Source organism: Temnothorax americanus, unplaced genomic scaffold (assembly GCF_048541705.1).
Source record: "Temnothorax americanus isolate GAGA-0224 unplaced genomic scaffold, ASM4854170v1 Scaffold33, whole genome shotgun sequence".
Lineage (NCBI taxonomy): Eukaryota > Metazoa > Arthropoda > Insecta > Hymenoptera > Formicidae > Temnothorax > Temnothorax americanus.
The window spans coordinates 1,547,558-1,571,501 of record NW_027509475.1 but is presented as its reverse complement, the minus strand read 5'-3'; the positions used below and the strand labels follow the sequence as shown (position 1 = coordinate 1,571,501).

The window sequence follows — 23,944 nt, the reverse complement described above, 5'->3', positions numbered from 1 at the left end:
CGAAAACGTAATCGTGAGCGTATACCGATGAAACAAGGACTCGCAGCTCGCCCACGCCGATAGAAGGATTTCGGCAAACAAAGAAAAAGATAGAGAGCAAGGTTCTAGCGTAGGTCCCCAGCTGAGCGTTAGAAACGTTCGTGTCCTTTCTCCGCTTGCCACCTTCGATCGATCGCCACTCTCAATTTTTGCGGAAGTCGGTTCACGGAACTGCACGCGCGAGATCTCGGGATAATTAACGGATATGCACGTTCGCGAGAGGAACTTTCACGGTCGCGTCGTTTCGCGAACGATTAAGTACCATCCGGCACACCAGCACCAGCCAGTACTGTACTGACTACTGACTTGAGGCAACAGCCGCCGCAGCACGCCATTCCCTACATTCTCCACCTCGGGTCTCGGGTCCATCCCCTCCGTCGGCCCGTGTTTCCGCATGAGTCAGTGGTGCTCACAGCTGAGCTGCACGAGCTGCAGCTATTGCTCATTACCTTTGCAAAACGTTCGCTGCGATGCATGCCATGCCAGTCGCTCGCGAACACTCGGCTTTCTCGGCGTATAATTCCGTTTACCGTTATCGATTATCCCCCGAGAGATCGTGCGAACGTATAAAGTAAAATCAATCCCGCGAATAATCCCACGCAGATCTCGAGACTTTTAAAATTGCAAATATTTCGAAATCTCTCTATCTTTAAAATTTCTATATTCGATTATTGATGGACGTCTTTTCAGCTTTCATCTGCTTCTATTTAAAAAAATAGCTCCGTACACACTGGGGACTGTAAACGTGTGCGCGAAGATATGTTCTTGTTTGTTTTCACTCAGCTGCTAAATTCGTTGGTGGGTGAAATTCTACCGAGTATACGTTACACCCGTGTACTACATTAGTTACGCGATGATTAAATGTTTATACAGGGACGATGAAACGGCGATCGGGTTAGCAGAAACGAAAATGCAAACGAGTTGATTTCTCGCTTTTTAATACTCTCCTTACATCGGCAAACGCACACAACAATAATCCGATCATTATCAAAATACTATGGATAGCACAACAGCGTGTTATCGGTATAACATTCAATATGCATTATCCAAATTAAAATTTCTATATCTCGCAATATTTTTCTCTGTCTATATTACAACAGGTAGTAACACAACGGTAGGTATGACAAAGCTCGTGTGTATCTCTCAATACATCATACATAATTTACATGAGGCATTCCGTTGGTCTTCCGGATCGACACCGGAAATAGGAGAAGCTCGACGCGGTGGTCACGGGTTATTTAAGACGCGTCCGCGTCTGCTTCCCGCTATTTACTCTACGAATGTATGACGCGACGTTTAAAATGACAACTAAAAACTTACTTAAAAAATAAATCGGTTTTAATATATAAAATCTATTTCTCGCAGCGGTTATAAAATATATCTCGCGGAATATCATATATGTACAATATACTTTGCACTCTTTATACAACATTTTTGTGTACACTTATTTCCCAAGGTATGTGAAGCGAGCTAGAACTCGGTATACATGTCCGTTTGTCTCTAACGTTGGTCTTCCACGGCCCGCTCGAAAGAAGAAGTCGCGGATACGCGTTCGAGTGAAGTTCTACGTCGAAGAAAAAAAATAAAGAGGAAAACACTTGAAGTAGCGCAGCCGTAGACTTTCACTCGAATCTCCGGCCTGCCTCAATGCAGTTACAGCACACACACACACACACACACACACACACACAGTCTTGGTCCCTAGAAGTCACAGCCATTAAATGCAACGAACGATCTAAGATTTAAGGCCACTCGATTTTAAATCAGCCGCGATAACTCCAACTCGATAATGGCAATGTAACGTTAGCGTTATCGCGATATCGGCAAAGAGGACGCCCCTACGGGCGAGCGATGACGCGCATTGCATTTCGAACGACGAACTTTCGACGTTCTCTTTAATAATTTATATTACACGATTCGGTGGTAACAAACGCGAATTTTCACGCCCGATAGCACCAACCATGATTAAATAGCTTTCCTCTCGTATCTACGTCATTAGAGCTACGATCTTACAGGAGGCTAGGGAATCGTCAACCAGGAATAATTAATATAGTTATTAGACAGGATTGTCAATGCAAACGACTTTCGGAGATCAGAAGATTCTCCTCTAATCGATGAAGGAACGCTTTCGAGGATCGTAACAGCGAAGAGTTGTTTCCTATTTTTCGGCGATTGGTTCGGTTAATGAGATGGACACGCTTCATCTCTGTCTGATTGTGTGTTCTGTTATGCGACGATAGTCGTGAGAGCGTTGCTTTTCCTTCTGTAGCTGCCGGGTCTGCAATGAATAATTAATGATACATGGTACTCGGAAGAACAAACACTGTGGAACTCATGGGTATTATTTAGAGCCATTAAATAGCGATGGGTGTAACACTGGCGATATACCTGATAGTAGCATGCTGCGAGGAGCGCGACCATCCAGCGATAAAGTTGACTTCGCCTCTTTGACTGCTATTACGCTGCCGACGATCTTGACTATCGCTTTTCGCAGCGATTCGTCGCGAGACAACGTGGATAGCATCTGGTGCGATAGTGGACTGTATCGCCCTATATACTAATCTGTGATTATAAAAAAGAATGCTGTTGAATTTGATATTTATTGAAATTAACTGAATTATTAGTTTATTGACAAAGAAATAGCATATTTAGATTTATATGGAATCATAATTTAATTAAAAATTATATTAATATATTTAATATAATTATAATTCACTCATATATTCACTTGGGATTATAAATAGAGTTTAGAATAAATGAATTGAAAAAGAAATTAAATTACAAATCGATTAAATAAAAAAAAACTGGAAACCCGGCATTTTGTCTTTGCAGATTCGAATTAATATCGCTTATACAATTACTATATAATTGTATAAGGGAAGTTTACCTAGGTATTAAGGCAACAACAGAAGTAAGTCCCACTGTCAACCAGTACGTGAAATGTGTAAAGGCCATTTCCATTATCCAGAAGGACCCAGGTAGGCCCATGCAATTGATGCAAACGGCATTGTAAAATAGGCAAAATCCGTAGAAAATGCCTAAAGAACCGAAGATGGCACCAACATGGATTATAGTCTGAAATAAACAACGTTACATATAATACCCATGACAACATATTTCTCTTCTCTCTAATGTAGTTACAATCTTTATTTCTTCTTCCTTACCCAAGATCTAGTTTCTATAGCAGCATGAGCCAGCATAACGACGATACACGCTGACATAATAGTCGTCCCGAATTCCCATATGTCGATAATCGAATCGTCATAAACCTCTTTGGTAATAAAAAAGATGACGACACTTTGGTAAAGAGCGTCAATGATCGTAAGCCAAAACGAATGCGACTGATACACTAGTCCCAGGCGTCCTCTCGTATACAATTCCGGCGCTGAAAGTAATACGCGAGCCTTGGCGACTCGATCGTAAATACCCAAGGCGAGAGGCGGCAGCGAGGTGAACAGCAAGTTGTATAGCATTAAATATATTTGGTCTATCATCACGGCACCGGAAAAGCCGCAAAACAGCTGCGAGAAAAGAGAGGGAAAACGTATTATTATGAATATCTCTACTTGAAGGATCGATAAATTTTTTCATTCAGGGAACCATTTTACGTTTTTCTCTTTACAATCATTCGATACTTACTTGAAACCAGAATATGAGGAAGACAAAGGTTGCGTTTTTGTAAAAGAAATATAAAATCATTCTGGCGAGACGATCGTAACACCAGTGTCCGTGTAGAAGGAGGAGCCGGCTGAGCATAGAAAACCGAGAAATCGCGAAATCCGCTGCCATTACCGCTTGCGTGCCTTCTTGCCCCGAGATACCGACGCCCACGTCCGCGGTCTGTATCATGCTAACGTCGTTCGCGCCGTCGCCGATTGCCAGCGTTCTCATTCCCAATTGCTTTTTAACGATGCGGACTATGTATGCCTGCGACGTAAAATAAATTATATTACTCTTCTTCGCGTTATCGCTCCAGTCATTATAGTTCGCGCGCGGCTAAAGTCTGTTTTAATGTTATTATATATACTATTGTCAACGCGTTACCTTTTGCAGCGGCGTGGCGCGGCAGGCTAAGACGCTGGAACACATTTTCGTGAGTTCGAGGAACGGCCCAATCAGGCCCGATCGCGGATCTAGGATCACGGTCAACGTTTTGCCGTCCACGACAAGCGCGCGTTGCCGTGGCCACGGGCTGCCAATTCTGTGCGCGTCTCTCTCGGCGGAGTCGCGATTGTACATGCCGGCAGGATCCGTGATGCCCATCATATCCGGCTGCGGATGACCGTTATTTACGTTCTCTTTGCGCGCTGACTCCAGGTAGCCGTGTATAAGTGCCTCGGCCACAGACTTTGATCTCGCCTGCAGCTGCAGCAGCTGCATAGCGGGCGAGAAGAGCCGCGCCGAGTACGCCACGTTCACCGCGGTCTCCGGTTTATCCCCTGAAACGGAAAACGTGCAGGATGACGTAGAACTCGCATTAACGCGCGCTAATTACGCTCAAGAACACGGACTGGTTCCATCCGAGGGATGTTTACTTTTCATTGGCTTTCGATACGTACGCCTCCGTAATTTTTTTTATCCATCGTCTTTATATAACGACATTTATGTAATAATGGATAGATGAAACGCTGGCTATGTGGTGGAAATGCATTTGCGATTCAATGCGAAACGCCTCCTTTATCTCTCTCTAAGATGATCGCACTAAAAATAGTGCTTACCGATGTTAAACCGGTTTGTCCGTGCGGCTGCGCGCCGGTTCGCGAGTGAGCGATTTTCTACGAACCTGTCAAAACCCACACGACGATCCCGGCGGCGACCAGGGCGGCCATTGTCTCGGGCACGCCGGCTTGGAGCTTGTCTTCGATCCCGGTCACACCCAATAACGTCAAATGCGACTCCAGCATCGCGTACGAGTCGCGTATGCGACGCTCGCGATTCTCCGTCGCCAATTCCGCCTCGTCGTGCTTCTGCCGCCACGTCTCGTACTCCTGCGCCGTCAGCGTTTTCTTCGCCATCACCAGGGTGCGCAAACCTTGACGCGCGTACGATTGTAGATACTGTTGGATACTCGTCGAGGCGATGACGTTTTCGTCGCTCGACGAGAGCGCCGGTAGCATCGTCGTGTCAGCGCCCTTGCTGTACAGCACTATCTCGCCGGTGTGAGGATGTCTGAGCAGCACTGACATACATTTCCTGTTCGAGTCGAACGGCAGTACCTGCAAGCGTACGAAGAACGATAACGATGAACCGTATACTGCCGTTTATATTCTCGCGAGCGACTCGTCGCGTGTAACCACCTACGTGAAGTATCTCGAACGCGAGCGTTGAGTTGTCCGGGAAGGATACGATCGCGCTACGGGGCGTGCGTTTCACCAACTTGACGTCGTAAGCGCGTGCCGCGTGAACCAGCGCCAGCTCGTCCGGGCTCTCCGCCTCGTAGATTGCCGGGCTTTGCAGCAACTCGTCGCCGTTCTTCGCGTCCGGGCTGCGTCCCTTCTGTCCCTCCGGCGAAGGTTTCCGTCCAAGCAGTCCGATCCCCAGGCTTGGTATCGACGTTACGTTCAGCAACTTTGGCCTACAAAGATATCGCTCGGTTAAATACCTTTTTATTTTGTGCACCTCCGAGCGTTATACCAACCTGGAAATTTTAAACGGGAACTTCGGAGTATCGTCGAACGTATTCGCCGTGCTAATTGCTGGCGATACTGGAGATAAGGTGCGAACAGCTCTGTTGCTCGGAGACAGCGGTACTGGCGGAGAATTCACGGTCGGAAAAGAGCTCGCGTCCGTTTCCATTATTCTGTCGAATACCATGATATTAATTTCGTGAAGAAAAATAATAAATGCGGCAGTAAATCTAATCTCTCCATATAGATGCGAAAATAGTCGTATTTAATTATCTTCTTTTTTCGCATCAAAGACGAGACAAATCTGTTTTATTTTTCTTCAATCCTTCATTGATCTAACGTATACAAACCTCGTAGGAGCAGTTCCGTTTTTTTGAGGTTCCTCGATGACCCCGCTAGAGTTCATAATATCGTGATGCGGTTGAGAATTTACGACAACCGTGTTACACGTGGCTAAGACAATAAGAAACTCCTGTAAGCGATGTCGAAATGTACCTATGAGCAGGTCCTCTTTAAGCCGCGAGCACGGAAGCAGATTCTCGTTGTCTCCCATGTGCGAATAATCTTGGTCGCCTACCGCGCATCTCCTAAATAGCATTTTGTTCTCCGTAAGGGTGCCGGTCTTGTCGGAAAAGACGTACTGTACCTGTCATTCAATGATAACATTCCAAGTAATACTTACAGTAATACATTGTACATTACTTTGCGAAATTTTTATAGCTAACAATGTAGTATTTTATAGCAACAATGAGTAAGAAAACAATGTAGAGAAGTGCTAAAAGTTATGATGAACGACCGTACCATTTAAATATTAAATGTAATTAAATTGATGTATAACAATAAGAAATACTAATTTCAGGATATACAAATGTTTTCACTTTTTTGGAGGAATTTTCATAATATTGATCGTAAAATATTCGTCCCGCGCAAATTCGTTTAATAATAAATTGCCACACTCACTTGGCCTAGTTCCTCCGTGATATTCAGCGCGCGGCACTCCGCCTTACGGCCGGTTTCCGTGTCGTGGAGGGCCGGGTCGTGGCCGATGTGGTACACCTGTCCCACCTTCGCCATCTCGATCGTCACGTACAGGCTCAGCGGTATCATCACTTGGAATATTATGACGAACGTCAGGAAGGTCAGTAAGCTCTCGTAGATCGGCTCGTGCGGCACCGGCAGAAACGGCACCGCCGCCAGACCCGTGTACGCTGACAGCCAGAATCGGCAACTGAACGCGCCGATCACGCACAGCACCAACAGTATCACCACGCACCATTTCACGTCCCTGTTCATGAATCTCTCCAGGCGAGAACGCTGAAATCACACGCGCGTTGCATCTCTCAGAAAGGCATTTCTCCAATGTACATTATCTATTCGATCACTTGGATTATCCCGAAGTTATAGATATTCAGTTCCTTGGGCATTTACCTTGTACCTGGGTCCGCCGTTATTCAGCAACGCCTTGGTCTCGTGACCGGTGTATATGACTATGCCCTCGACGAAGTCGGTGTTCTTCAAGACGCATTCCCTGAGTAAAAGATTTTCCGTGGACACGGGCACCCTGCCGCCGTTCGGGTGCACCACGGCGCCGTGAAACCTAACAAACGCGCCAGTGGGATCACTCTGGTAATCTGGTTAATTCCGTCTAAACGTTATCACGGCGATAAACGGCATCGCGCGTTTCTCAGACAAATTATAAAAACATCGAATCAAAAATTCACGTTAAAAACTTTAACAGACAAAAACGGTTAGATTTTTAGAATTACTCTAGTCTAGAAAAGCCTTTAAAAATTTCTTCAAAACAATAGAAATAGTTTCTAACTTTGATACATCGGACACGACGAATAATTCGGGTAAATTACCTATATATTCTAGTACTTGGCTGATCGACCTCGACTACCGATCGGAACTTGGAAGGCTGGAAGGTATCCTGCAGATCGAGAAAACCCCGGACAACCTGGCGCTGCTTCAGATTCGACTCGCCGTCGAGGTTGCACGTATCGAGGTAAGCTAATCCCTGAGGATCGCTGCTTCGCAGAAGCAAGAGGTCGGCCGGTACCAGTTCGTTGTTCGAAAGGTGAACCAGGTCACCCACCTTGACATCCTTCCACGCTACCTTCATGTATCTGTCGCCCTCGCTGCAACGAAATCGCGAGAAATCTCGTCAAGAAACACTGTATGGCACTAGTTTTAAGCGTTATTTGATAATTTGGATAACACGGGAAACACGTAATTGGCGTGATCGTGACGAATAATTAAATAATGATACAATTAAAAAGTTTGCGCGATAAATAAATTACCTCTGCATCTGCGACGTTTCTTAATTTCACCGTCCGCAATTACGCAAATTGCATTTCGCGGCTTCGTAATAAAAATCTGATTGTACGCTCCACGACTAAGAGAATTCTCTAATAGAGGGGACAGTCTGTTTCAGTTTCATTTAATAAGCTGGACTTTCACATGTGAAATATGCGTATCGTGTCAGTATGCTCTGCCCTCGCTAAATTAATTAAATAACTTCCATATATGTGTTATCCCGTTATTAGGTTCAAATAAGACTTAAATATCTATTTCTCTCGCATGGAAGAGAAGTTGAGCCGACGAGTGAAATTATATATAAACATCTTACTTAACGGATTGACGAAGGCGATCGACAAATCCTTGTATTGCATAAAAGAACTCGTAAGGCTACCCTGCTGTCGTCACCGCAAAAATAGACATTGCACACGGCTTCGCACGCAAATGTTTGTTAAGATAGAAACGACATTTGCACGGCGAGACATATGTAATAAGTAATTACTATTCGCGCGCCTATCGAAACGGAAAATTGATGAATCATCGTGAATAATGAACGGCACGAAGGAAAAATTGAAAAATTAACAAAAAAATTATTTTTTATTAATTTCCAACCACATTTCCTTTTTCTTTCTTTCTTTCAACTTGATATTGGCAATTTTTTAACGGTACAACATGTCGAATATTAAGCGAATATCGTTCACAAAAATATGGTTTAGGAAACATACTCTTAATCGACTTTCTATACCTAATAACTAAACCAAGGATTGATCCACGAAATATTAATACGTGGGAACAAAACCCGAGTTGGGAAAGAGCCTCATGAAAATATAATTTCTTATTACTCTCATAATTCTGCTCGGCGTGGAATCGCGACAGGCCTAGGAGTGAGTAGGAGGCGACCTTGCGTGACTAATTCAGGAAAGATTCATCTCTCTCGCTCTCTCTCTCTCTCTCTCTCTCTCTCTCTCTCTCTCTCTCTCTCTCTCTCTCTCTCTCTCTCTCTCTCTCTCTCTCTCTCTCTCTCTCTCTCTCTCTCTCTCTCTCTCTCTCTCTCTCGAGTACTCTCCGAGTATGACGAAACCGGCCGGTTGACGATATTTAATTGAAGCACATGGAGCGGCGGTATCCAAGGTTGTACAGTCTAGAATACCCCGCACTATATCGTCACGTCCATTCTCGTTTAATCGGAACGAAATTGAAACGACGACTGGACGATCATCGGAGACGACCTTCGAGAAACGGCGGGTGGCGGGTCCTCTCGCGCATCAGCCAAACGATATCGCCTCTCGACATTTGAACGCGGTGGATTCACACGAGTGGATTGGTGAATGGGAGCGGGATTTCATTTCGAGAACGAGAGAATATCGTTTGTCTTTGCAAGGCCGTCTTATTAGACGAGACTTAAATGATGCAAATTCGTTTGTTCGCGCCTTGGAGGATAATGGAAGAAAAGAGAGACACCATTCTTGCCTTTGTGCCGCTCGCTTTTTCGCCTCGTTTAGTGTAAAACGTAAATCATTGTAAATGCATACATTATGCATCGCGCATCGCATCGATGTCACGATCGAGCGAGCTTTTTGTCGCGGATTTGTATCGTTGTATATCCTGCGCAGGAGCGACGGGGACATTTTGACTACATATAGCGCTAGTTATACACGTAATAATTAATGCATGAGCTAATTTGCAATTACGTACGCAACACCCTGCCTAATGTTATAATCATCGCTATATATATAATGCGAGAAATCTAATGAATTCTATATAATTCGTCCGCGAATATAACACAATGTTGCAAAAAAACAATGTCCACTGAACATAGGCCGGTAAAATACAGGTTTTTTTTTTGCACGGCACGGTGGCATTACGTAAGCAACGTAACTGCGTTGCTCGGCGTGCCATATTAAACCGGGACGATTAATTTGTCATGATTATTTGTTTTTTAACAATTTCTGAAATAAGCTTGCTAATTTTCTTAAGCACACAGTATTCTTTTTCTTTTTTAGTTACATTCAGTCGATCAAGCACACCGCGTACGTTGGTACCGCGTTTGTTATCGCTGGCCGCATAATAATTTCAGGATAATAATTTTTAACCGCATGCCATAATTTTGTGTGAGATAACAAGTCAAGGAAAACTTAGCGGTTATACGTATTTTACGCTTATCAAAATTCACGGAACTTGTATCTTTCTTCACGTTATTTCCAGGCGGAAATCTTAGAATTTTCGATTTGTAATTAGCATTCTCTCTTTTGTGTGACATTCTCTTGACATTGTTTCGACTTAGCCTTCAAATGATTACAACTTTAACACCGCGAGGGAACAACGGAACGCTTACAAAATTTTATTCTATATTTATCTATACGCACACAGTTGCAAGTTCATTATTTTATTTCGAATTAATTTTCATTTAGAAATAATTTTGTTACGTATTTTTGATATCCACGCTTAAACAGTTTTATAAAAACTCTTTCAAATTGAAAACCATTAAATTACAATCTATTTAAAATGAATAAAAGCTAAAAACGTGTGCTTTAGCAATCATAAAGCTTAATAAAGGGAAACAAGATATTTGTAAATTGATAAAAGGATGGCTATGAGAGTCAGACGCAGTTATCGGTGCATGAACAGAATCACTGATTTATTCCCAGTGTAATATACATTCGTACGTTTCGGCTCGGGATTGAGCCATCTTCAGCGAGAAAAATAAATTAATCACTCCATTTCTCCATTCTTGTTGGGTGAGTTTCAGGATATTTGTATTAAAAAAATCCATTCTGATTAAATGAAATTAATCTGAGAAGTCTGCATATTCAGCATATTGTTTCATCAAGTACGTTAGAGAACGAGGAAAGTTATTTGCAGTTAAAATATTTTTTATTAGTCAAACATAATTACGCCTTTCACGCTGAATTGTTTGTGTCAGAAACTTCCCACGAAATATCTATATATATATATGGATTTGCTGGTAGCTCGTCGATATTTCAGGACCTCGAACGCATTTCAGAGAAACGATATAGTTAGGATATCCAAGCACCACGCATTATATATACGTTTACACCCGCATCGAGTGACGTAACCGATGATATCACTCGCCGGTTTAACGGCACTCGCGAAGAGCTTTGCAAGAGGAAAAAAAGGGCTGGGCATGTGTCTTCCCGTCTCGATTGGCCGGATTTTATTGGCCCAGATTTAGCTAGACCCCCGTGGACAAAATTTGTTACGTTGTAACACCGTAATGGAAGAACCGTATTGAATAACGTTTAAAAGTTATTTGCGCGTTGCGAAAGGTATATCGGTTTCCTCGCGCGGAAAAAGGTTTCTAAAGTGGGATTTTAAGTAGGCGGTCTTACGGCTTCGGATTTAGGAGAAGTTTTAACGCAATGGCATGTCCGCCACAACAACGAAACTATATCGACGAAGGTCAACAGCTGTAGGTTTCGAGCAATCGGTGTCAAATAGGCGAGGCAAGTGCGATGATTAGAGCGGCTCGCACACGCGAAACTTACATTTGTTCCGATACGGCTGGACAAACTTTTGTTTTACTTGCGATTTTAACGGCGTCCCAGACTGATTTTGATAGCTCACAATACCTAAGTTCAATTGAACGATTATAAATCAAAGGTCAAAGGAAGACTTTTGTTAAGTCTTTTACTACCATTTTTTCTTTTATCGGAAAAATTTTATATATGTTCCTCGATTCGTGGACATTTCAATTTATAAGATAGGATAAAATAAAGCGTTTATTGAGATTTATAGATAAATCTGGTAAAAATAAGTAATTAGAAATTGAACTAACAATAAGTATATGTAGATTAACCCTTAGCTGGCACTGTGGGGTATTAAACGCCCCAGCCTAGTTCAGTTCTAATTTAAGCCCCCCTATAATACGAAAATGGTACTAAAATATGGAAGAGTTAAAATATAAGTTATAAATTTTTGAGTGAAAACAGTCATTTTTTTCGTTTTCTTTTACGTTCTCCAATTGTTTTCATACTTAATATTACATTTTATCAAAATAATCTATGACATTTGTTAAAACAACACTCGAAGACTATCTTGGAATTTTTTTAAGTAAAACAAATCAGTAGATTCCTTGCAGCAAGCATTTTAGTGGTGGGGCCTGAAACGACCCCAGTGTGCCAGCTAAGGGTTAAATAGCGCTTTCGCTCAGCTGTTGCGCCGTGCAGCAAATAATTATACTCTGTTGCTAAAAATGGAGAATTATCCACGCGAACGAAGAAAGAAAGTAGATTCCATATTAAATTTAAGAAAAAGTTGACCTCGTGACTTACAAAAGTTCCACAAGTTTAACACAGTTGCATGCACACATTTGGATATGCATTCCCGAAAAAATGTCAACATATGGCTCGCAGAGGCGGTCAATTACAATAAAATTATGTCGCGGGTAGACTGTAACAAGCGGAATCGACAGATTGTATGGCACGCGCCGTGAGACGAGATAAAAAGGGGTAATGGCAATAAATGCGAATGTCAAGGCCTTCGGCGCACGAGATGGATCAGAATCGACCTGGCCGTGAGTGTAAGAGGGAAAGAGAGAGAGAAAGAGAGAGAGAACGCGGGCGGAGTCGCTCGCACTATTATGCGGATACGTTGGGTTTATAGAAAACGCTAGATTTGAGGCGATTATAGCGAGCGCGCGTAATCACGACTCGAAGAGAATCGCCGTCGCCGGCAGCGTAACTTTGAATCGATCGTCCTTTCCGATAGGGAACACGCGAATGCATCGGCAGGTAGTGCGTCGCGCTTATATCAGAGATCTGCGTAATAATCGCCCCAGGTGTAGCGATTAGATATTTATTATATTTTCTTCTGCGTCGAGAGAGAGAGATGAGTAAAGACATAATATTTTATCATTATCGCGATAATGTGATTCCTTTTATCACGATCGTCACGATATCCTGAGATCGCGCACCGAAATCAAAGACTGCCGTACAAATTATAGAACGATTTTGTATCGCGAGCGTGATCGGGAATGCAGCGAATTAATGTTGAAGAGGAATCGACGTGTGACGAGACTCGTCGAAGGGCAAGGTCGTCCAGCGAAATCCGGAGGAGGCATCGTATCGGAATTGCCAGGTCATCGATCAATTTTCCGATTACGCTGCATTATGAACGAGGGTTCGTGACGATCACGAAACTGCCCACGTTTGCACAAGCGATCGAAACTGACGTGCGAACGATTAGGCAGGCCAACTAACTGCAACTAAACGCAATTTTGCAATTACGCACGAAACGGAAAACCCACCGCTGGTTTTCACGCGAATTCGCAGATGTGGAATAAAAATATTATTTCACTCACAGAAAGAAATTATTTCTATTTTCTTGCAATATTTTTCGAGAATCTCAATCTTTCCTCAATTTAGATCGATATAAATGATCGAGATAAAGTAAGCGCCACTGAAAATAGAATCTGATTGAGTTAATTGGACGTCTGGTGAAAAATGAACGAGCCAGATTCTTCCAATTAACGCAACCACAAATTCCAATTAATGCCACCAGAATTCCAATTATGCAACCAGAATTCCTATTAATTCAACCAAATTCTGGTAGATTCAACCAGTATTTTCTAGTGGAAAATGAACAATCTAATTTTTTTTTCAGTGATGCACTTATTCTCTTCCGCTGTCTCATAAGCGTCTTCTTAAGTAGTCCAAATGGTCGCAGGGGAATAATCTCTACACCGTTCTGCACCTAATTACTCGTTAATTAAATTGCTTCGATTAAGACTATGAAAAACACAAATCGCGGAACTCGGCGCCTCGACATCAGTAAAGGATTCAAATTAGCGTTAACAGGCCTCGTTACCATCCCCGAAATTGTTGCAAGTCACGAGACGAGCATTTCGGAGTTCGTTACCCCCTTCGTTCGGCTATGTAATACCAAGCCGTCCTCGCGTTGCGCTGCACAACCGACCACGTGGCATGCGTATATACGCGTTTATCGGCGCAAGCGTATCGGCCAGCCGTGGCGAATCCTATCTGATTCGATCGCGTGTGCAACAACTCTCTGCTTTCGCGGCGCGATCGTTTGCCGGACATTTCGGATGCATATAAGCGGCGAAATGAGTGCACGTGCTCGGACTCGGACGACGAATGACAAATACGGAAATACGGTGCATACCGCGCGCATCAATGCATTGGATATGCGTTATCCAAATCGCGCGCCGTCCAAACCGTTTAATGCCAAAATGTTCTAATTTGTTCGCTTCGTTCGATAACAATCCCGTTGTAGCCGAGCTTTTGCGCGGCACGTCGATCGGCATTAAACGTAAATAACGTCGACACGAAGCGAACGAATTAGAACGTCCGTCGTATCGCGCGTCGCGATACGGACGTGCGTGGTGCCGCGGGGTCTTGATGGAAAAAGAACGGTACGGGACACTTTCTTCACCATGTTCGACCGCAATGCACGCCGACCGCTCGCTCGCTCGCGCGCGTTCGCGTTCGCGCTCGCGTGTACGTGACCTACATATCTGGAATTGTCGGTCTCATTGGAATCGATCTATCGGATTTCGTTGCCGCAAGGATTCTAACGTGAAGTGACGGCTCGCGTCGGCAGTACAGGCAAGGATAAACGAGCGCAAGGCCGATAGGCCGGTTGAAAAATTATATGTCCTTGTTCAACTTCTTATCCGTTTGAAGCTTCCCGTGCATAATACATAGCGGTAGAATAATATTTCGTTATTAGACGTAAAACCGAAACTTTCGGCGTGCTCAGTTATTATTACATCATTATTCAGATGTTGTTCTTCTAATATCTTTGTAGCTTTGCTACAGTAATGGACACATTATCGTTCTACGCATTTCGTCGCTCGATTCGTTAACGTTTCTTACCTTCTGAACTCTATATATAATTCACAAATAGACGTGTAACATTATATCGGCATTTTTTTTGCGATACTTGTAAAACTTGAGTTAACTCTACACATCATTATTTTCCCACGGAGTTTCCGAGGGGGAGAGAAGAGAGCCGGTCGTAGACGAGCTATACGCTATATCTTCGCTATGCGTACACACGACTGCAATGTTGTACTCACCTAACGTAGACGCGGCAGGTGGAATTGTTCACACGCCGGTCACTGGCGAGCCGTCGGCGATCTTCGAAGAAGTCCTTAAGCGCCGTGACACCCAGAACGAATACCACGGGGATCATCGCGATCTCCTTGCCGAACGCGTTTATGGCCGGCACCCAGTTGAGCAGCACGATGAAGATGAAGTACAGATTGGCCACGCGGTGAAACTGCTCTAGCAGGTTACGAGGTAGAAAACTCAGCGCCGTGTACTTCGTTGTGCGTACCCTGAAGAAGAAACGGGCGCGCGTAAGATGCATCGCGTGTAAGACAACGTTGGAATGGATCATAGACAAGACACGTCCTCCTCGTTATTTGTTCTCACCTGTTGTCCATCCTACCCCCATTGGGATGCTGACTCTTCGGGGTCTTCGGGGGGACTAAGTGATTCGGCACAATTGTTCTTAAACGGGGTTCCTCTGGCAGCGGGCCGAAACAATGGGCCCATAGTCTCCTCCACCATGGAGGCGCGACGCTACGTCTTATCGTATAGATAGACTCCGATCTGCAAACACAGTCGCGACGAAGTCTGCGCCTTTAATACCCCGTTTTCTACGAATTGGGCATCAAATATCGCCTTGCGAAAAAAATATCGCAAACTCCATAGGGTCACGCGTTTAGTAAATTTATAACTTTAATAAGTGATTGACGGATTTTATAACGAAACGATTGGATTAATATGAAAAATATAAATCGCGAATATATTTTTAAAATAATCGATATATATAATTCGATATATATATATATATAATTTTGACTATACTTTTTTTTACTGCACCCGATATTTGTTCAAACATCTCTATATTACAGCAAGTTATAAAAAAAATTTCTTGTCTCTTTTCGTATTATAAAGCCTTATCTCAAAAGCTTTCAAGATTTATATTTCTTACTGGCAATCAGCCTTGCAACGTTTTTCGAGAGAAAGCGTTGATCGATTAAACAGATCTTATCTTTAAACTTTACGTGTAACTTTCCCTAGACTGCTATCTATCTATTGTTAGTGCAATGTTATTCCGTTCCCCGATAACCTTTATCACTCGGAGCGGCGATAAATCTTATTTTCTCGCTTCGTACCTGGACGCTTGGCGGGAATGGCCGCGAAAGGAAGGCATCCTGCCGGCGGTGGGCGGCCTGTCGTCCTCCCTGTGGCCTGGCGGCAGGATGAAGTCCGTTCTGGAGCCGACACGGTGGTGTCCCGTTACGGCTGATTGGCCCTGCGTCACGTCCGCCACCTGACCCTGGCTGAAGGCTCTCTGGTGACCCGGCTTCTTCAACGCCGACGGTCGACCAGCGGACGTGGCGCTTCCCACCGTCGTCAACGGGCCCAGGAAGGACCCGTAGGTCTGCCATCCGGTCGTGCCATCCGCCAGGACACCGCCGTGGCTCGCCGATCTCGCGTGCGTCCTCGGGACGGCTCGCCTCCTCGCCGGCGAACCGACTTCCTCTACCGCGTCCTCGTCCTCGTCGCCGTTGCTGTTTTTCGACGTGTTCGTCATCGTCGTCGTGACGCTGGACGTCGCCATTGTCGTGCTCGCCGTGGTCGAGCCACCGTGGAGGAACGACAGCGGAAGCGGCGGCGGCTGGAGAGGCGCCGTCGAGATCGACGACGACGATGACGACGTCGTTGCGCAGCTGGGGCGGCCCGCACCCGGGAACACGTAGAGAGACCCCTGTCTCTCGATCTCCTCGCTGACTGCTTCCTGCGCGTCGTCCTCGGACATGCTGGCACATCTACGCGATACGGAAAAAGGAATTTGTTGATTGTGCGAAACAATAAGTGCAGAGTTAAAGTTTGCAGCTTATGGCAAGAACTGACTGATCATTTTAAGACTTGTTATACGTGTCTTGAACACAGTCCTAATTTATTTTTATATATAAATATAATTATTAACGAACAGAGAAGAGATTTTCAATGGGGGGACAACGATTATGAAATAAGATGTAGATAATGTTTTATTTTTTACTAAAAATTATAAAGACTTTTCATCTATTTTAAACTATAATTGTTGTGAATTTATTAAGTTTTTTTAAAACACTCACTGTTAAATTCGTAGTCAAATTGCACTAAATTTGAGTCATTTTTAACCATTCCTGTAAGTATAAATTATTTTAACTATAAACCCAATAGAGTTAAAATGATACTGTTTTGTGTTGAAATAATAAATTTCGATACACATGGTAGTTAAAAATAACAAAATGTCATTTAACTCAAGGTATTGGTTTAAATTTCATCCTTTAACATTTAACAGTGTTGCTAATACTGAGATAAGATATCCTTGAGAATTAAATTTCGGTTCTGAAGCATCTTGCAATATTTAGAATTTAAAACTTGCATGCCTAGTTTCTAGGTTCTATTATCGAACTACCGATAAACAGTAGCATATCATTGACATTGTTAAATAGAATGCTGGACTTTCATGCGAAAGATTATTGCATCTGATAATCGATCGTATAGTCTGACCCGCGATGTAATATTTCACCGCACCTTCATCCGCAGCTATAGGTGAAATTGTATCGTAATCAGAATTGTAGAGTCGATACGATAGCAAGGAATTCAATCTTCTTCAATCATGCTAGAAAGATAATTCGTCTTCGCGTCCTCGCTCCGATAGTACGTCCCCGATAGTACGCTTTTTGAGCGCAAACCGTTTGATTGGAAGTTCGTTCGTTCGTTATTATTCTTCTCGACAGGCGTTTGCCTATTTCCGCAACTGACGAATCATTCGCGCTTATGTATTCTGAATAATAATCGTACGTGCATCGCCGTGTGTTCCTTCAAAACAGAAAACGCAAATATGAATTTGACGCAATCGGTACGCTTTTATACTGAATTTTATATTGCGACACGTTGCTGCGGAATAAAAAATTAACATTTAGACAAATTAAAGATGACGTCGGAAAATTAATTGAGTAATTTTTTAATATATTCTTCAAGTATTGGTGTATAAAAAAATTATTTTTCTTATATATTTTATATTTTTATTATTTTTATAAAGAGGATGAATATTATTTTAGACGACATTGACGTTCGATACCGGGTTTAGTATGAAAGTGATAATAAAATTTTATCTAAGCTTTCTATCGGCGTGAACATGTAAAAACGTTAATATAGCCATTAATAGCGTTCGTTAAAAATAAACGTGGAAAATTGGCGCGTTATGACATCCGCTCGAACATACGTCACCGTTTGCACATTCTCATATATCATAATCAAATGTCATGGGACCATATACGTCGCACATTCGTCGAATCTGTATTAATAATTATTTAAATTGACCTTACCGGCTAGACATTCTTCTATATCTATTCCTTCTAGATATTACATTTATCATTCATAGATTCCCGCCGCCTGCTTCAGTAGCAATGCGATATGACAATAATTGGTGTAATTTCCATAATTGGGAGAGCAACTCTATGAGAATGTCTGATAATGTCGCAGCTTAGTAAAAAAACAAGTGTAAAACGGGCTTTAAAATCACTTATTGATTTATTTTTCTATTCGATAGAAAGTTAGAATCAAAATCCAAAAACAGCTGCTGAGATTTATGGTTTGCCAGTAGCATTGGGAGATTAAGCACAATTTCGCACTCTTATCGCTCAAAAAAGATACGAGGCCCCTCGATACAATGCGGATCGTGGAAAGCGCGCCATGTGCTAGGGAACGCCTATCGGATATCCCGTGCAGATAACCAAAGTAAACCATCTTTGCAAAAAATGTAGCGAGTGCATCAGTCAGAGTGAAAATCTTTCGTCCCAAAGTTCGCGAGAAGCAGAAACTTAGTGCGCGTTCTCAGAAATACCGCGTTATTTTCAGACACTATTTCGAAATCAGTACGGCATCCAGAGATTAACCTCTCCCACTCAAAACTAATCGTAGTATAGTACTCTTCGAAGGACACATCCGCAGCTCGCGTGCAATATTCGCCATGAGGAGTAAATAAAATTAGTCAGATAGACACACCCCGTATACGAAAAGTATTGCCAAAGCTTTTCATTTGCGTGACTGATATAAAAATACATTTATCTGATATATTTGCCGATATAATTCCGATAAGCGATCGATACCGCGATTTTAGCACAAAGGATTTACTCGATTTTTTTTCTCTAATTTCTTATTGACGTTAAATATCTCTCGAACATATCAAACTTCGATTTGAACAACTGCAGCGCGACATGAAAACAGCATTTAAATTAATGCGTCTGATGAGCTTGTAGATACGTGTAAGAAACGTAGATCGAGAGAGGGAGAGAGAAGGAGAGAGAAGGAGAGAGAGAGAGAGAGAGAAAGAGAGAGAGAGAGAGAGAGAGAGAGAGAGAAAGAGAGAGAGAGAGAGAGAGAGAGAGAGAGAGAGAGAGAAAACTGTCTTCATTTAATGATAGAGATATTGTTTATTCCAATCTTGAACAATTTCCTGCTAACCGTTAATCTTTATCCTGATCATCTATCTTTCAAGCAACATTTTCTTACACGAAGCAGTGTTATATCAAAGTGTGCTGTGAGCTGTGACTGCTGTGTAAATGTAAAGATATACTTATCTCAATATAGTATCATGTATAATAAAGTATAGTATAATAAAAGCTTAAAATTTTCCACGATTAAAAATACGCTGAAAAAAAATTTGCTAATCCGAAAAAATGTAGTCCGATACGTTCAACTAAACATTTTGGTTAGTTTAACTAAACATTAGTTGAATTAATCAATTCTTGATAAAAAAATGTTGATGGGTTAATAAATTGTTGAAAGAACTAATGTTTAGTTAACATGATCTAAAAATATATTTCAGGGACATTTTTTTCTTTTTTTTTAAGAGTAGCAGCATCCCGCTTCCATTATGTTTTTGTTTACCGAAGCTTTAATTTGCGCTCGGACTACGCGGCCGGTAATATGTAATTCGCGTTGGAAGGAGCGCGGGGACGGGGAATATGGTGTTCACGGTATGTCGTTGCATCGTGCGTATTATACACGCGTGCATGCGCTAATGAGCATGAGAGCAATCGCGCGATCGCGTGTGCGTGCGACGCGCGACGAACGAGAGATTCCGGTGTGCGCGATCGATGTGCATGGCGCGCGGAGCACCCTTTTCTCGGTAAATCGCTACCGGCCGAATGTAAACGAAGTGTATCAAGGGTAGAAAAAAATCGAGCGGCTATTAAATTGGGTCACCCGTTTACTCGCGAGTGCCTCTTTTACCTTATACGCTTTATCGCGCCGCGTCGTTCGCTGTCGTTAGGACGATTGGAGCGATTATTAAAGAAAATTGCGATATCACGTCCAGTCGATCGTCCGAGGCTCATCGTCTGCTCATTATCCGAGATTAACTTTTCGAAACCGTATCGTCAAAGGGGTACCGCTTATCTCAAACAATACATCCATTGTCGATGTATCTACGCATCGATCAAGATTCTCCGCAGCATTTAAATCCTTTCGAGATGCTTCAACTTTTTCTGATAATCTCGAACGCTTTGGAAGAGGCATTAATGATTAACGGAACTTTTTAGATAGTCTACTAAATTTTTCTGAGAAAATAACGTTTTGAAGTTTCTCTCGTTTGAAGATTCTTCCTCAAAGGAGAAACATCGAAAAGTCATTTTCTCAGAAAAAATTTAAATTATCAAAGAATTTTGACGTTGGCAAAATCGTTTCGAATTAGATCAAAGATCCGAGAAATGGCTCACGAGTTTGTTTATTCTTTCGCAAGTTTGATATTCGCTTCGCGATATTTAACGTGATGATATGAGGAGATTTACCCGTCGGTTTTCCCCAGTTAACGCAAGAGTGTCTTTTCTGATCAGCGTTGAAATAAACGCAACGAGTGTAACAGAATCTCTCTCTTTCTCTCTCTCACTCTTGTAAAACATAACGGAAACCAGATGGGATCCCTAAAACATATTCCGTAGCAGGAATAACGTATTTTCTGAAATTGCGTTTACGCTTTGAAGCGAAATATAAATTACCGGAAACACGACGTATTATACAACATACTATACTACCGAAATGAAGCTAATGACCGTCGAGAAGTTTAATAGTCGTTAGGTTAAGCCTCCGTAATTCTTACTTTCTACGTTTATTAATTTTGAATGAACGTCCGTTTAAAGCTAAAGGCGAGTTATATTAGTGTTCAATATGACTCTTTGTCAGGTAATATTGGAAATTTCTTCGACACTCGTTTCCATCAGTCGACTGATAACGAACGTGTTGCGATAAGCGCGCTATCGTTAGCCAAATCCTCGAAACATATGTACGCAACGCGGAATATATTACGAGCGAGATGACGTTTCTCGAAAAAAAAAAAATCGCTGGAATTTTATATCAGGATCGATCTCCTTTTTCGGCCGGAATTGTGTAATGTTACTCGCGTGTATTATTGTTACGCCCCGTCATCGAAATAAATCGACGAGGACGTCTCTCGGGAAATAATATTTTTACGCGGAGCAAATGTCACGAAATAAAAAAGGGTGCAGGAGCTAAACGAGTGTCCTCCAGTGGCAGCAAAGTGGAAAATAATCTGTATCATATTTATCACAATCTTATATTGTGTGCGTTATTCTTTCATCATCCTTATATCGTGTTACTTTATCGTATTTCTTACACGATCATCTTTCACATTTCATTGCATTAGATACTGTATATTGTAAATAATGTTATATGTCGTAATGTCTTTATTTTAGACATTAAGGTAAAATGTACCAATGCCCGGACACGTACCTATGTCTTGACATTTTCATCATTTTAGTCTTTAAATAAGTTATAACGCGAATTAAAATCAAAGAATCGAAGATAAAAATATGTTTCTTGTATTATATTTTTATCTTTGATTTTGAAAATCGCGTTATACTTATTTAAAAACTAAAATGATAAAGGTGTCTAGACGTATATTAGGTCTTTACGTCTACCTTCTATCATAAAAGGTCTTAGATATCTTTAATACATCTTTAAGAGTAAGTCTTACGTCTCGATTTTGGACAAAATTGCCGAAAAATCTTTTAGGAAATGCTTTTGATGCGTAACGTGGGATCATCAGGATCGAGCCATCGGCGAAAGAACGCCTTCTCGCTAAGAATCGAGGCAATTTTACGCGATTGCATTCAAGCGAATTAACCGTTACGACGTTGCGAACTGTAAGCTTTTCCCTGCCGCGTTTGTGCCTTCTCACAAATTCTGAGTCGCGTGCGCGTCGCAACCGATTCACCGTAGGTACATTTAAATCCCACGAGATTTAAAGGGAATAACTTATAGCGTTTTTCTTTGGCAGAACTGCTGCGCGCTCAGTGCACATAAAGCCCCGCCGTACACAAATCAACGTAAAGTGTGTATATGTTTAATATAAACGGGTTAAGTCACGAAAGCCTCAATATTCTTTAATGTACTATTTGGTAAAATATATGTATTGGGCATTTTATTAATCAAAATATTTGCATTTTACTTTAAAGATTAAATCAGTGTACAACGGCTTTAATGTGCACCGAGTTCGCAATAGTTCTGCCAGTGAAAAACGCTATTAGGTTGCACCAACGTCGCATAATATTTAACCTTAGCTTAACTTATTCTTTTTAAGGGGACAGTTAGAGAGGAAGAGAGTGAGTTAAGCTAACAATAAGCTATTTTAGCTTAAATATTATGCAACGCGTGTCCCAAATCGGAACATATGACGTGTTAATTAAGACGTCTCACGTCCCCCGATTTGGGACAAAATCCCGTGGCAAAAATCGCGCGATCGATCGTCGGGAAAATGGTCGAAAACCGATGGGTTCCATAAACGCGGCCTGATTTTCCCATGAGGAAGGATGTCGTTCCAAGGAGGGAACGAGGAAAAAGTTTACGCGCGCTTGCGCCCGCGATCGGCCGCGTAACGCGCGGAAGGGTCAAAAGAAGGAGAGAGAGAGAGAGAGAGAGAGAGAGGAGGAAGGAGATCTCACATTTTTCCTCCCCTGCCTCCCGACGTGGTCCACGTGGCCTCGTTGAAAGCGGCTGGCGTTTCGCCCCGAATTCGTCGAAGCTCACATCTCTCCCTGCGCGCGCGCGTCGGGAAAGTCCGCGGCGAGGAGAATGAATCACGATTCACGTACGGTAAACACCTGGCGGAAAAATCGACCTGACATATCCGCGATCTCCTCTCCGCGGAGCCGCGATCGGCGGATGCATCGGGTACGCGCAAATTTTCGTTTTTTTTTCTCTTTTTCTCTCTCTCTCTCTCTCTCTCTCTCTCTCTCTCTCTCTCTTTTTCCTCTGTCTTGCCGTTTTCAAAATTCACGCATCAACAAACTCACCTCGACTCGTTTCGCGAGCGCGTTATCGCGGCCGATTCGCCGCGACCGATAAGCGCGATCGCGTTGCCAGACGTTGCTCAGATACGCTCGACGGTCCTCGACGACCGACGAAAGCGTCCACTCCACCCCGTCGCCGTGCACATACTGGCGAACTGACGTCTCCGACTCCGACCCGATCTCCGATTCCGATCCGACTCCGGCTCCGGAATAGTCCGGAACAGTGCTGCGATTGTGCGATTACTCCGGAACCGACGACCGACCAACGACCAATGCGCCGCGATTGCCGCGATTACGGAACTCGCGGTTTGCCGCGAAGTTGGCGGCATCTAGCGAGATCGCAGAGATGTAAGGCGAGATCCCTAGAACCTGCGCGTGAGGCGCGTGAGCGCGAAATGTCACTAGAAGCGCAAGGCGCGTTCTGCAGAAGCGACAGTCAATTCAGAATCTAATTGGTTTTAGTCGATCCGCGCCGGTTACGATTAAAAATTATAATTCTACTACGTAGTTTAAAAGAAATACCAATTAGTTTAAAATTATTATTATTATTAAATCGGTGATTAATATACGTTTCGAAAAATTCAACAGATGCTGCTCTTCCCATAAATAATTCTTTTTAAATCAT

At 42.8% G+C, this 23,944-nt stretch overlaps 1 protein-coding gene across 1 annotated transcript; it reads right to left on the bottom strand.

Annotated features, from left to right (window-relative positions):
* Positions 1-960: 960 nt before the first annotated feature.
* Positions 961-23,604, bottom strand: LOC143901268 (phospholipid-transporting ATPase VD). The gene is made up of 17 exons (XM_077413408.1): positions 23,323-23,604; positions 16,129-16,785; positions 15,380-15,559; positions 15,022-15,282; positions 7,529-7,804; positions 7,095-7,263; positions 6,627-6,980; positions 6,017-6,312; positions 5,678-5,839; positions 5,341-5,614; positions 4,823-5,255; positions 4,084-4,478; positions 3,679-3,966; positions 3,204-3,560; positions 2,927-3,114; positions 2,428-2,601; positions 961-2,317 (listed from the first exon to the last, which is right to left on the bottom strand). Exons 2-17 carry the CDS (start codon positions 16,773-16,775, stop codon positions 2,266-2,268), a joined length of 4,506 nt encoding a protein of 1,501 aa, XP_077269534.1. The 5' UTR covers positions 16,776-16,785; positions 23,323-23,604; the 3' UTR covers positions 961-2,265.
* Positions 23,605-23,944: the final 340 nt, after the last annotated feature.